Source organism: Haliotis cracherodii, unplaced genomic scaffold (assembly GCF_022045235.1).
Source record: "Haliotis cracherodii isolate W230 unplaced genomic scaffold, xgHalCrac1.p SCAF_5, whole genome shotgun sequence".
NCBI classification, from domain to species: domain Eukaryota; kingdom Metazoa; phylum Mollusca; class Gastropoda; order Lepetellida; family Haliotidae; genus Haliotis; species Haliotis cracherodii.
Genome location: NW_027266308.1, coordinates 46,335,955 through 46,350,609, shown reverse-complemented (window position 1 = coordinate 46,350,609; position 14,655 = coordinate 46,335,955). Strand labels below are relative to the sequence as shown.

Sequence of the window (14,655 nt, the reverse complement as noted above, 5' to 3'; positions counted from 1 at the left end):
CATACAGTGTGTAATATGTTCCACGTGAATGACCAACTCTGTTCTCTTTTTGGGTGGCTTGGCCTCTTTGAGATGAATGAATGGCCATCTATGATAAACATGAATACCAAGACATGCCGGTTTCGTGGGATACTTATCCAAGCCCTTCACCTCAGTGTGTCGATAGGTTGCCCGTTCAGATCCTATCTTGTTATTCATTATACTAGGGAACTTCTTTTATTCTTCTTAAGGATATTTTGAGAGTTTGCTCAAGTGAAAATTTATGGGATGTTTGTTGGTGTCAATTAACTTACATCGTGTGTCAGGAATGAATTGGTTCATTGAATGTTTTATGTTGATGTAGCTTCATATTTAAGAAGTTAACTGAGCTGAAATAAGAGAAGATTATACTATTATGAAAACAGTAGCTGGTTTATCGTGTTTGAAGTAGTCTAATGGTTGTAACCCATGACTGTGAGTGATACTACATAGAAGCTTGCCAAACCTCAATAATACTTACAGCATAAGCCAAGCTTTCTCTTTGGTGAAAAGTTCTGCTCTATTATACATTAAAATATTTGTATAATAAAGAATTGAGATCAAAGGAAAGTATGACCATACTTATCTAAAGCCAAGAGCTTCATTATGACAGAGGGCCTGGGTAATTCATTGACCTCTAAAACATGACCATTTTTTCACAAACATGGATAGCCTGGCCCACATATAATATTTCCATGATGTGGCCAACATTTTCAACATAAAATGCCAAGCAGTATGGAAATATTAAATATTACTTTAATAGCCTTGTGACTCTGGGCATCAAAACAAAGGTGATGTAACTGGCAGGGATGAAACTGCAAGACACCAGTCCTGATTACAGGAACCAAAGAACGAGATTTAGGCAAATTTGAAAACATGCCTTATGGCACATGATCCAGGCCAGTGTTTCTCCTAGGCCAAAATTGTGTTTGCATGACCAAGAACGTGCCCCAATGAGAAGGTCGAAAGTCAACATGGCGACCGCGATTACTAAGTTTCTGGCTTGATTGCATATCAAACATAGGCGATAGTTGGCAAGGGTCATACAGAGACTCAAACAAATCTCCCTGGTTTGTGGTTAAAGCACCTTGTGTCGCAGTGTAGTGACATTACTCAATGTCAACACATGGATTCCCCTATGTATTTGTCTCAGATTAAGATGAATTTTTGTCTGCAAGGCTTTGTTATGGCTGAAAGATAGAACTGCAGATTTGCCAGAAATACTGAACTCAGTTATTGAAAGCTGCTTAAAATGAACAATTTATGTTATCATGCAGGAATGTAGCATTGTCTTTGGTAAACAATCACACACACGTTATTTATACAGGAGAAGACGTTGTGAGAAGGGTTGAAATATTTATGATGTGGGAAAGGTTTTAGTTCTATGTGGTATTGATAATAAACCTTGTGTATGAGCATATCTTAGGTCTCTTTTGTTGGCCTCTCCAATTGACTTATGCAGGGATCAAACCATGGTACGGAGTTAATACAGTCATCCCTCGCTACAACGCTACCTTAGGGGTCCAAATAATTGATGAGCGTTAAAGACAATCAGCGACTTAACTGATGTTGAGTGTAAGGGGGGTAGATGACCAACACAACAGTACATGCTCGGCCTAAATAACGCAATCTACACCACACGTTGTGTATCGGAGTTTGAAAAAAGATTAAAACATAGTAGTTGTTTGTGATTCATAGTGTAAAAAGAAGGGGGCAAGAAAAATATTTGTCAAATGTTATGTGCAGTAAAAAATTCATCATATCCCTTCAGCGAATTCAGGCGAACAAACAGGTATATTACAAACTTGGTCAATTAATATTCGAGAATTGCGATAAAACATCACTAGACATCATGATTTACCATTTAAATTGTATTTCCTGCTCTCCAAGGCATAGTTTTATATGCAGAGATTCAAATATCATGTTATTTTAGTTGCTGCCTTTACTATAGATATTTGAATTATTAGAAACATAGCAGTTTGGAACAGCTAATTTCTGTTGCTGGATATTTTAAATGGAGCAATTTGACCTGTCACCTTTAGGCTCTTCCCGCGGTACATATTTGATTGCGAAAGCGTTATGTTGACATATAATAGTCAAATTGCGACAAATATGAAGTGGTAAAGTGGTTGCTGTAAATAATGGTGAGTTGGGTCAATCTGATGATCAGTTCTCACATGATTTCTCCAGATTTCTTGACTGGAATTTCCAGTGTAAGTTGCTCGTGGAGATCAGAAGGTAATTTTTTTTGTGGGGGGAAAAAGCATTGTGTCAGTGTAAACTTGAGTTTATTAAAAATGTATGGGATTTTGGGAAGCCTTGTGTTACCATGCGCTATAACCAAATAAGCGCTATATTGAAGGGTGTAATAGTGAGGGAACACTGTACCATTATCTTTCATATATGGTTTCTACCCATAACTCCACTGTTTAGTGTGCAACAGGGGCAGTCGGGTAGCTGGTGGTTAAAGTGTTCGCTCGTCACGCCGAAGACCTGGGTTCGATTCACAACATGGGTACAATGTGTGAAGCCTATTTCTGGTGTCCCCCGCCATGATATTGCTGGAATACTGCTAAAAGCGGCAGAAAACCAAACCTCACTCACTCATTAGTGTGCAACAATGTATGAGAATGCAGCAGAATGAACTGTTAGGGTTAACAAGTTTAACAGCCTGCTAACCTGAAACTGATCCTTGGTAACCTATGGATACATGAAACAGCTGATTCCCTGGGTGATCTTTTGTGTTAAGCTATTCTATTTTACATCCAACTTGAGTTTCATGTGATATGATATTGTAGAATATCCTAATGGTGAACACTTCATGTATATCATGTCATTATGACCAGATCTACAGAGAGTTGGATATTGCTTTTGACACAAATGGGTTTTAGAAAAAAATAGATCCCTGTAAATTGAAGTGTGAGGTTGCACCAGGACCATATGGCACTGAAATCACAAACACAAGACACTAGCAAAACATGCTTATTGTTTAGACATAACAACTGTGTAGGTGTCCTTTTTGGCAACAGACCAACTGTTAGTTCGTAATACAGTATGAAGAATCCCCAGGCCAGGAATGTATGGGTCTATTACTACTGACCTCTATTACACTATGTCCATATTGTAGTCAGTTTCTATTTGTGCAAATGTTCAAATGGATATTCAATACCTTTCCACATTTACGTGATTGATGATACACCATGAGTTCCTCAACACTTCCTCTATGTTACCCTTGTATTACTTCTAGGGTAATTAAAACATTGCACTTCAAGATTCACTTAAACATAGCACACTTCGTAACCTTGAATCACTTTGTATGTACAACTACCTTGTTACAATTTGCTCGGAGGATAACAAGCTTCATTAGGACCTTACAATCAGTTCTTAATATGTATGTTTTGTTCCATATTGCACAAATTCGATTTACCAGTGACTTTTTTTTTGTAGCTGATAGGTTGTTATATGTACTAGATGGAAGTATGTGACAGTACTTTATCGGGATATACACACAGTTGTGAAAAAAGCGTGAAGCGAAGAAACTGTTCCTTTTCATGTCGATAAAGACCTGTCCTAAGTTTTCTGTCTTAGAGCAAAGGCAAGTACTCCAGTGAACGGCAATTTTTGCTTTCCACTGAAAAAAAGCCCAGGCATCTGAACATCTACAGATAATACTTGCATCTCAAGCAGCACTGTTATATGAGGTGTAGTGCTTGAAGTACATTATCGGGATGTCATTGTACTACATTTGAGCCAAATGACCCACGCCCATTGGGCCAAAGTTTTTAACTCTGCTCTAACCTTACATGATAATACAACTGAATGTATGTCCCTGTTGGGATGGTGTGGTAGAAAACCCAGTACAGTGTGATTGTCATAAGATAATGTATATATATATGTAATAATGTATTAGATGTACATAACGGTTCTAACTATGGGCTTGACTCGGAAAATCGTAATTGTGTTTTTGAAATTAGCTTCGTTGTACGCATGCTGAAAAAGGTTCATTGGGTATTTACGGCATTGGGCATGCATTCACTTATTGTATCAATCATTGGCCAGTTGCATGTGGTAAAAATTGCCCTGCTTGTGTCATTGGTTACTTACTAAATTAGATCCAAGGTCAGCATACAGGATTACCTGTATATATATGTCTAGCGTCATAATCTTAAATAAATTTCACTGTTGTTAACCTTTTTAGTCAAATCAAGGGAAATATATAATATATGATATCATATTCAAAGAACATATTTTCCTGAATTTCCATCATTCATGAGAAGAGTAATGGGATGTCATCTTTTGTCCTGGACGATCAACGGCATCACAGATGTGATTGTTTACAACCATTTCTGTGAAGGAAATCAATTTATTGAGTGATCAAGTGATATATGGTAGTTGTCTGGTGGATTCTGACTGCTTGCAATGCTGGAATATATCAATAGAGTTGACAAGTAATGGTTGCTTTTATTTATGTCTGCTCTAAAGGTGGGCCGAGAAAAGATTTTACGCTGGAACTGAAATTAAATGTTACAAGACATGCTCTTTGAGTAATTAAACTTTTGCAGATGTACATATGTTTTCTTAGGTCTAAATCATCAGGTTAAAGACATTAATGGAATAATAATAAATAGGAAAGAAGGTGAGGTTAGGTGAGATGGGGTTTAACGTCGCATCCAAGATTATTGCACTTACATAGCGACGTGCATGCACGTGTGTGTGTATGAGTGGCTGCTTGTACTAGTCCGTACTGATGCCGATTTATAATGCTAGCACACTGAAATTCCATGCCGCAGTTTAACATGAATACCCCACTCAGACACAATATACTGACTCCGAGCCGACCAGTCCTTGTTTTAGCCCCTTAATGCCGAGCACCAGACAGGTTTTATATTTTGCTTTGGGAACAAATCCCACCTTTCATTGAATCTAAGGACATGATTTATTCAAATAACAAAAAGTAAACATTTCCATACTAGAGGTAAGGTTCTTCAGCTCACCAGATATGCTCAAAATGATCCACATGTAATATTTGTATGAAATTAATAGCCATCTAGTAAGGAAAGTGTGGCTCTGTAATGTGAGGTGAGGTGAGGTGAGGTGAAATTGGGTTAAACATCGCGTCCCAAGATAATTGCACTTATATAGTGACTTGCATGCACGTGTGTATGTGGCTGCTTGAACTAGTCCAGACTGATGCCAATTTATAGTGCTAGCTCACTGAGATACCATGCCGCAGTTTAACATGAATACCAAACTCAGACACAGTATACTGACTCCGAGCCGACCAGTCCTTGTTTTAGCCCCTCCATGCCGAGCGCCAGACAGGGTAACAACAAGTACTATCTTTTAACGTCTATTGGTATGACGCAGCCGGGGATCGAATCCCACGGAGGTGGTTGGAAAGAAGCATATTTTTTCCTTGTTTTATGTGACCAGTTTTAACAAGTACTCAAAGTGCTACATTTATGGTTTTCATAATGTTGAGGTCTAAGAGTTCAGTATCTTTTCATAGTATATATTGTGAAGGGCAACTGAATTGACACTCAGCATTAGGTCTTGACTTCAGTAGGGGAAAGTGTTCTTGCTGTTATTCAGCAAGGCAGATTAGTCTCTCTTGCAAAATTATTTGATTTCGATCAGTTGTGATCAGTTGGGAAACCTTGGATCTTATGTTTCTGTCCTTGGTGTATATTGCATGCTGGGAATGCAAGGAATGTGATTGGAGGAGGTATGTTTGTCCCTTCTCATTAGTTGTGAGATGTGGATGTCGTGTTTTTGCAAATGCCTTTGTTAGAAAATAGAGATTACTTCAAATAACCATGTACAGAGAAGGAGATTTCCAATTGCACTTCAATCAATATGTCTGCATGGAGATTTGCTGTCGAAAAAAAGTTAATTGTTCTTGTTAAATACCATTAACATGACAAATCATCAAATACGTTTTTTTAATGGGACTTTCAACCCACTTCATTGCAGCTCACATTTGTCAAGATTTCTTTAAAACATTCTTGCTTAGCTTTTTTTTGGGAAGGTAGGAGTAATTGAAGAACATTTTTATAGGTTTTTCATTTTGCCGATCTGCACATGCAGGACTTAGCTTTTGATGATGCTTTTCAATAGAGTAATTTATGCTTTTGGCTTTTATCAATAAGATTATCAAGTGAATTGTAAAACATCTATATATCTAAGATGCAACCTTGAGAGATCTGGCCAGAATGATGCCAACAACATTTCGCCTGTCAAATTAAGTATACATATATATGAGCTATTCATTACCAATTTGCTTAAATTTGCCTTAAATTCAGCAGATCTGAGTCATCTGTCAAAGCTGTGATGAATCTGGCTGAGCAAAATCAATTTTTCATGTGACTGAATGATTAAGATCAAAGAATTTCAAAGGCAGCTGCAGCAGCGTTTATCATTGATTACAGAGATGTCAACAAACAAATCACTGCAAGGGCGTCACTTTGTCATAAACATTTGCATTGAATGAGGTGAAAAATGCAGTTCAAACGTTGGCGTAAGCATTATCTGGTCCACAAATTATCTCTCGCAATGCAATACTGTGAGATCTCTATAAAGAAAACATTTTTTTCTGAGATAACTCTTAAATTAGGAACGCAATTAACATATCATGGTACCGACAACTTGCACATAATCATCACATGCATATAATACTTTTGGGGAGGCATCCATTGTATGAATCCCCTTTTTGAAACATAAAGCAATCGATTTTGGTGGCAGGAGTACAGAAAGTGCAGGAGATGTCAGGGAGTGAGGTACTTCTCAGATTCAGGATGCGTTAGATCCGAATAAGATTACAAGAAACCTTTGAGAGCCGTATACTCCTCGTTGCCAAGTAATAGGGAGAGGATTAAAGGAAAGTAATGATTCTATTTTGATGATATCTCCAGTGAGATCAAATGATTTTCATGTCACCATGGCATTAGGAACCAATATCTGTTTAATTCCAGGGAAATCTAGGTTAGATAAGATGTGATGTCAACACTATAAACTTGGTGAATGTAGATTTACAATGCTTCTTAGCTCTGATTTCTGTTTTCAGTGAAGGATTCCATTATACTTGTGCTTTCACACAACTAATTGTCAATAAATAAGTTTGAAGCTAAGTTTATCATACTGATCTGATACTTATTCATTTCACCCATATATGGTGACGAACATAATGTGTGCATATATAAAATGTCAATAACCAGTCTCGATTTGAATGCATATTTATCTTCAGTTAATAATAGCTTCATCTTTGTAAGACGTGGGTGCGAAGCACACATTGTTAATCTTGTTACTTTAACATACTTTGAACCTGTTTTTCACCTCGGTGTAACATCAAAAATAGAATCCAAAAATGTATATCATTATTTGAACTTGCATAAAGAGTCCTTTAATCATTTAAAATATTTCTTCCTCATTACTTAAACCTGTATGTACATTTCCCATAGTCCTGATGGTAACATATTTCAGTTGGAAAAATGATACATGTATGCTTGCTATTGATGCCTATCCTTAACCTGCTGACAAGTTTTGAAGTTGGGATATTTGACATAGCTTGATAAGCAAAACCAACAGCCTCAGGTAGCAACCTGTCCAACAAAAGTCTTTTCATGTATCAAGATGACAGCCAAAACATGCCACAAAAAACTACTTAAAGGGGATAAGCATTGTGTATCTAACACACATGATGTTGAATCTCGGTGATAGTGTGTCTTTCAGTAGTGGAGGTGCTTGTGGACTTGTGGATTATGCATTTATCTAGTCTGAGGTAGGTCCAGCAAAGTGTAGATGGAAGTAGATAGCAGGCAATATGTATACTGGAAGTTTCTTGGTCTCTGGTGTCATCACTATTTGATAGTGATTCAAAAACACATGCTCATGATAAAGCCAAACTTTACAAGGGACTCAGAGATTCTTATGATAATGGATAGCGTTTTGTCGCTTCTATTATTAAAATATGATAAGGTCTTGATTTATATTATCAAAAAGAGCATTTTGTCTTTTATCTTATCGTTGTTCTGAAATAGTTAACAAAGACTTTTATACTATTGACCAGCTAATTAAACATGTATAAGTAAAGTTTTTTAGACAAAGTAACTCATCGACTTTCAGTTTTCTGTAAGAAGATAAGTAAAGACTTCTTTTATTATTGAGTAGCTCATTCAGTATAAATGTTAACTCTATTTGATTAGAAAGAGATTGGACAAACGGATAGTGGAATGTGTTGATATCTATCAGTTCCTGGTTGGATTTCTTAATTTTTGCCTTATGGTATGTAGCATCCTATTGTCAGTTCATCATATTTTCAACCTCTGAAGTATGTGAAGATCCGGGGTAGAATAGGTCATAGGCAACCCATGCTTGCCATAAAAGGCAACTAAGCTTGTCGTGAGAGGCAACTAACGGGATCGGGTTGTCAGGCTCACTGGCTTGGTTGATACGTGTCATCGAACCCAACTGCATAGAATCAATGCCCATGATACCGATCACTTGATTGTCTGATCCCGACTCGATAATTTACACACTGTCGTATAGCTGGAATATTGCTGTGTGCATAATTATATCAAGATTAAATTGTGAAAGCCCTTTGACTTTTTAATATTTATAACCATCATGTATACTACAATATTGCTGAGTGCGGCATTAAACAAGAAATAGACAAACAAATCAACCTTGAAAGATGTGTCTCTTTATAAGCACTTTGACTTTGAATATTTATAACCATCATGTATACCATAAAGTAACCATATGTATGATAATTATTTTTGTAAGAATACAATTCTTTCTATAAGGGATAGGTAGTAGGGTTGTGTTGCGCCCAAATGAACCCCCTATTACCTGACCCTACCAGGGTACCCACAGAATGTCTGAAGAATTGGGTAAAAAAATTCGAAGTGTTTTACAGGAGCCCTGGCAAAAAAAATTAAGATACACATATAAAGTTGCTCGATGGTTCAATGTTCATGATGTTTGTCGTTGGATTGTCTGGTCCGGACTCGAATATTTACAGACCACCATCATATAGTGGGAATATTGCTGAGTGCGGTGCACTAAAGCTTATCTTTATTCAAACATATAAAAGTCAAAAGAAATGCCTGCATAGTCAGAAAGAATGTGAACATTGGTGATTTATAGTGTAACCATGAAGTCATAGTGAATGTTTATCAATTAAACAATATACCATGTGACTAACCACGATCCTGGTAGTCCTGTGGGTACCTGGGTCCTACTTAGCACCCTCCCAACCCTAGTACCCGAGTTATCCGTCCCAGCCCTAAATTAGGTAGGTGAATATTTCCTCAGTTGGGGTTGTATTTGATTAATTTCTGCTTATTACAGTGAAGATAAAGACAATTGACTATTCATGTTTTGTTGGGGATATCACTACATAAGTTATATGGCAAGAAGTCCCATGTATATATGCCAAAAACAGTGCAAGAAGAACACCAAGGTGAGGTCCTGCCCTGGTCACATATTCATGGACGTGGTTGTCATTATCAAGGGGGCAATTATTGCTAGGACTACGTCTCCTTTCAAGTGTTGGTCTCAGTGTAGCCTCTGCCACCACCACCTTTCTTCCACTTGAGCGTTATCTTGGCGAGATCACTGACTTTATCCCTGTGTCTTCCTCTGTAATCCGTGGATAACTTCAGTCTCGTGTGAGGGATAATCCAACATCACAGTCAGAGTATTTCACTCTCTTTGCAGCCAGCAAAAGGCTTGAGATTTCTGAAGCTGGCACTTTTCAAAGAGACATTTGAATTATTTTGTTTCTGAGAAATACAACCTTTGGAATTTAAACACTGTAAATCTTGCATATTCTTTTTGGGTGAGCAAGCTTGTTTTTGGTTTCTGTAGGAAAAGGCTTTAAAGCTTTGGCTAAATGGGTCATGTCATGTGTGAATTTAAATGATCATTTGTCAAGAATGTAACTAAACTTTTACGGCAAAGACCATTTCACACAAAAAATAAAGGGATAGCATTTAACTGGCTTCTGTGGTGTCTGTATGGTAATGTCATCCATCATCCTGTTAGAAGAATGCAGATGTGTTTATGATGTATCCAGAAGCATTTTAAATGTAACATAAGAGCATTTCAAGGCTGTTAGGTCTCATTTAACCTATAGGTTCAGTCATATATATGACTGATTTAATGATGCATCTAGTCTTTTGTATTGGATCTGTAACATGATAGGTTTGTTCTTGTCACCAGAAAACTGTAAACTTTAAGGTAAATTGTCTACATAAACTGAAGTGAGTATTTAGCTTGGGACATCATGGCCAGTGTTTGTGTGTGAATTTTATTTCTCTGCTGATGTCAGAGAGTGGGTAAAATTGTGTGCTACTTTGCTCTCTGCTCTTTGTAGATGCCTTACATAAGACTCATTAAAAAGAGATTAGGCATGTTATTACACTTTGTATTATGGACACTTTGTGGTATTTATGACCATGAGATGTTTTTCTTTTGTATTGATGCAGGAAATAGGAAAAAAACATTCATGCTAGCATGATGAAGTGCCTGTTATTTATGCTTTCTCTAAGAGGTGATAGTTATCACCATTGTACACAAGGCTGGGAGATAATTGATCAGTGAGGTTTGAGATTCAAAATTCATGAAATTATGTTCAGAATTTCTGCATCACGTTACATACCCCTACCATGTGGTACATAAGCACATAATCACAGTTTTTAAAGTAAGTATTGAAGCCATTAGTTCAGTACGATGTTTGGCATTTGATGAAGCATAAAAATTGAGTGCTACATTGCTACAACAGCGCTAGCACTGTGCACAATCAGCAATTACTCTCGTCATAGAAGATAATTGAACAATAGAGCATTGTCTGTTATCAGTCCAAATCTTGTCCATGTTAAATAACCATCTGAGTGGGAGATGATTGTGTATACAGGGATAAGTATTAGGTATAAAAGCAGTTGTTATCTGCCACCAGGCAGAATAATCAGTTGAATGGTGTGTAATAAAAACGTTTGATGTGATACGGCCTGTCTACATTTACAACATGGGGCCTAATGTTGTATGACTGTAAATGAAGACAGAGACAGCTCCCCAAGACTGTAGCTTTGTCCTGCTGTATCCAGTTTGACTTCTGCTGTGAGGATTTCAGTGTAAAAAAGTAAATGTTACAAACAAGATTACCCTCCGGTCCATGGTTTCTTACAAACATTACACTATGAATTATTTGTTTTATAGTTTAATAGGCTTGTACAGGGGTAGAGTCCATATGGCAAATCCAACTATTCCACAGCTGAATTTGGTCTAGTGGTTAATTTAGTGGTTCTTTTGATTATTGATATGGTTTCGTGGCTTTTCACAACTTAGATTTTTGGAGCAAACATGTAGTCCTTTCAGAGTGAAATTTGTTGAGGGGAAAGTGGATCAGTGGCCATGTATAATCCTGATTATATTGTCAAGTTGGCTTGTATAATGAAACAAAAGTGATGAAACCCTTTCCATTATCACAAGAGGTGAGGTGAAATAGGGTTTAACATCGCTTCAAAGATTATTGCACATATATAGCAACATGCATGCATGTGTGTGTGTGTGTGTGTGTGTGTGTTAGACGGACTGATGCTGATTTGTAGTGCTAGCCCACTGAAGATACCATGCCGCAGTTAACATGAATACCCCACTCAGACACAGTACACTGACTCAGAGCCGACAAGTCCTTGTTTTAGCTTGTTTCAGACAGGGTAACAACAAGTACTATCTTTTAACATCTTTTGGTATGCCGCAGCCGGGTATTGAACCCTGGTCCTTCCGCTCTCCGGGCAGACGCTCTACCACTCTACCATGGAGGCAGTCCCATAATTTTAAGAAATCTATTTATGAGTCCCTATCAGGTGCCAGTGTTTATGAATCACTATCAAATAGTTATGATACCAGGTATTCGCAAAAGGTATGTGTACCTTGCCTAACTGGTGGCACCCATCACAAACACATGATGGTAATATCAAACATAAAAAGGATTGTGTGAGATAGTGTGATGATAGTAGGGCTGCAACGGTACACCTAGGTCACGATATGATACGTATATCAATACTTACATCACGATTAGATACGTATCTCGATATGCTACGATACACAAGAGAAGACAGACAAGAGATAAATGAACTAAACTTGGTTTATTAAGATGAAAAGTTAAATGAAAGGGAATGAATGTTCATGATTCATAAAGTATATACTATAATGAGTATTTTAACTCAATGAATCATCTGCCATTAAATTCCATGTAATGGCTAGCAAACACAAACGTAACAGTCCTACATGGACTAGATAAGTACCAGTAACTTGCCATTTTCACAGTAAGTCCCTGGTGGTTTCTCTAGCAAAGTACGAGCGTCTGCTTTTTCAGACATGTTTGAGTTAGAAACCACTCAGCCAATCAGAAAGCTTGCACTGCTACTGATATATACAAAACTAGCATAGCCAGTGTGTTTTCGAAGACGTACGTGTGTGTAGCGAAAATTATAAAGTCTGATATAGAATTTGAAATTCATTTAAAACACATTTAAAACGTATCTCTAATAAAAGTTTATTAAAAAACACTTCATAAATCTTGCACCGTATGGAGTGAATTGCGATCCTTCGGTGTCCCCGGATATCGTTTCAGCCCTAGATGATAGTTAAAATTCATAGATATATAAATATATACAGTATGAACCTTTCTAGCATTGCCTCAGGAGAATTACAAAGAGGCATCATAATACAAGGCAAACGTTTGGATTAACAAATGTGTCAACATTGATCACAAGCTTAAAAGCATACTTCAAGCAATGGGTGAATAAGTCAGTCAGTTGAGTCCTGGACTTCACCCAGTTGACTGAAATGATGGTAATATCTGACATAGGCAGGTTGTAATCCTGGGTACTGCTTCTGATAACATGCAGCCAGAGCTAACTATTCTCAAATGTAATTCAGTTGGTCCATATATACATAATTACATTCATTGCCAAAGTGTGGATGCTTTCAGAACCCATAACCAGTAGGAACGGCTAGACATTACGGTAACATATCTCAATAAAATCTCCAACAACTCTGGCTTGGGATGTCTATGGAAAGTAATCAGAAAATTGTCTTCATCTACAATTGTTAGTCCAGTTACTGAACCAGCGACTGGGACCATTCCTTAGATGAAACTGATATTATTCCTGGAACTTAATAGATGTCTCGAGATTCCACAAACCCAATCTTCTGTGCTAATGTTCGTTGAAATGAGGCTCGGTTTAGTAAATAACTCGCCTTCTTGGTAGCTCAGAGCATCAGAATGCTGCCTCATAAATTGTGCAATGATTAGTTATGAACGCATGATTACCAACTTGCCAGAGATTGTCTATGCGGAAAATTTGTCATCAGCTGGTGAAGTGCCTGTTATTAGATTGTGGACATAATGATAAGGTTAAAGTCGTATGCAGAAAAGTCTCAAGAGATGAACGTGTGATTTGTTATCTAATCCATCTGTTTTCTTTCAGGAAGAAGAAAAATAAACATGCGAATTGGCCATCATGTGAAAACATTTATTCCACAATCTCATTCCTTGTGATTAGAACACGCATGACCTTGAAAATGATTTTAATAATTTGTAAGAAAGTCGTATTAATTAGCCACACATGCTCATGGTTCTCTTTTATTTTTCAGATTTGGATGCTTCCTGCAATAGACAAGTGACTGAGTCGTGATACATTTGCCAATCTATGCTAGTAGCTCAACTATGAAACACCACCGTCATCATCTGCATATCAACACTCTTGGATTCTATCACATCTTGCCATAAACCAGAAGATAGAGGTGTCCATCTTAGTATGAGGTGCTAATTGCATGTGAATCATGATGTTCAGTGCCAAAATGTCACATTACGGAATGTTCCTGTTAAACCTTGTGCTTCTGGCGCTGGTCCTACCCAGATGCCTTGGCTTCTCCCTAGATGGTTCCGCAGGGTCTTATGCAAAATTTCCTGGCTGGGAACCATGCTTAAATGGAACTCTTAGTTTTGAATTTCAAACAGATCGTCCAAATGCATTGCTATTTTATTTTGACAGTGGCCAAAAGAAGTACTTGGAGCTTAAACTTGTTGGCGGCATTGCCAAATTGAAAGTTAATTTTGGCAAAGGACTTGTCATATTATCTGCTGGGTCAAATTTGAATGATAATGCTTGGCACAAAGTAGAGATTATTCGAAATAATTTGGACACTACATTACTGGTGGACTCAATTGAATTCAGAAGAAAATCATTAGGAGTTGATTTCGATTCAGAAAATGTTACTGAAGATAGATTCTTATTCATGGGTGGATTACCTGAAGAATATGATCGTGAACTCTCAAAACTGTCACTTCCATCAGTCCTCTTTGAACCAAAGTTCCGTGGGTCTATTCGGAATGTGTTTTATAGTAATTGTGGTGCTTTACCTGAAAGGCCAGAAATGATCGATTCACAAGGAATTCTGGATAATGAAGCCGATTTATGCGAGCAAGGGAACCCCTGTTTAAACAGTGGATCCTGTCTGACAACTGATCATGGCCTCGTATGTGACTGTACACGTACAGAGTTTCAAGGAGAGAGATGCGAAATTGGTAAGTTCTGATCAAATTTCAATTGACTTTAAGGCTGAAAA

The 14,655-nt window shown here is 37.4% G+C and overlaps 1 protein-coding gene across 7 annotated transcripts in view; it reads left to right on the top strand.

The window, feature by feature from the left end:
* Positions 1–14,655, top strand: part of LOC139444068 (neurexin 1-like) — a 183,737-nt gene that overhangs the window by 70,767 nt on the left and 98,315 nt on the right. For 6 of the 7 annotated variants that reach the window (XM_071224977.1, XM_071224978.1, XM_071224973.1 and 3 more), the window contains one exon: positions 13,681–14,614. In XM_071224977.1, the coding sequence (XP_071081078.1) occupies positions 13,870–14,614 (745 nt within the window). In that variant the 5' untranslated portion in view covers positions 13,681–13,869. Of the gene's footprint in view, positions 1–7,734; positions 7,796–13,680; positions 14,615–14,655 lie in introns of those variants that run through there. The other variant, XM_071224975.1, reaches the window with a different exon arrangement.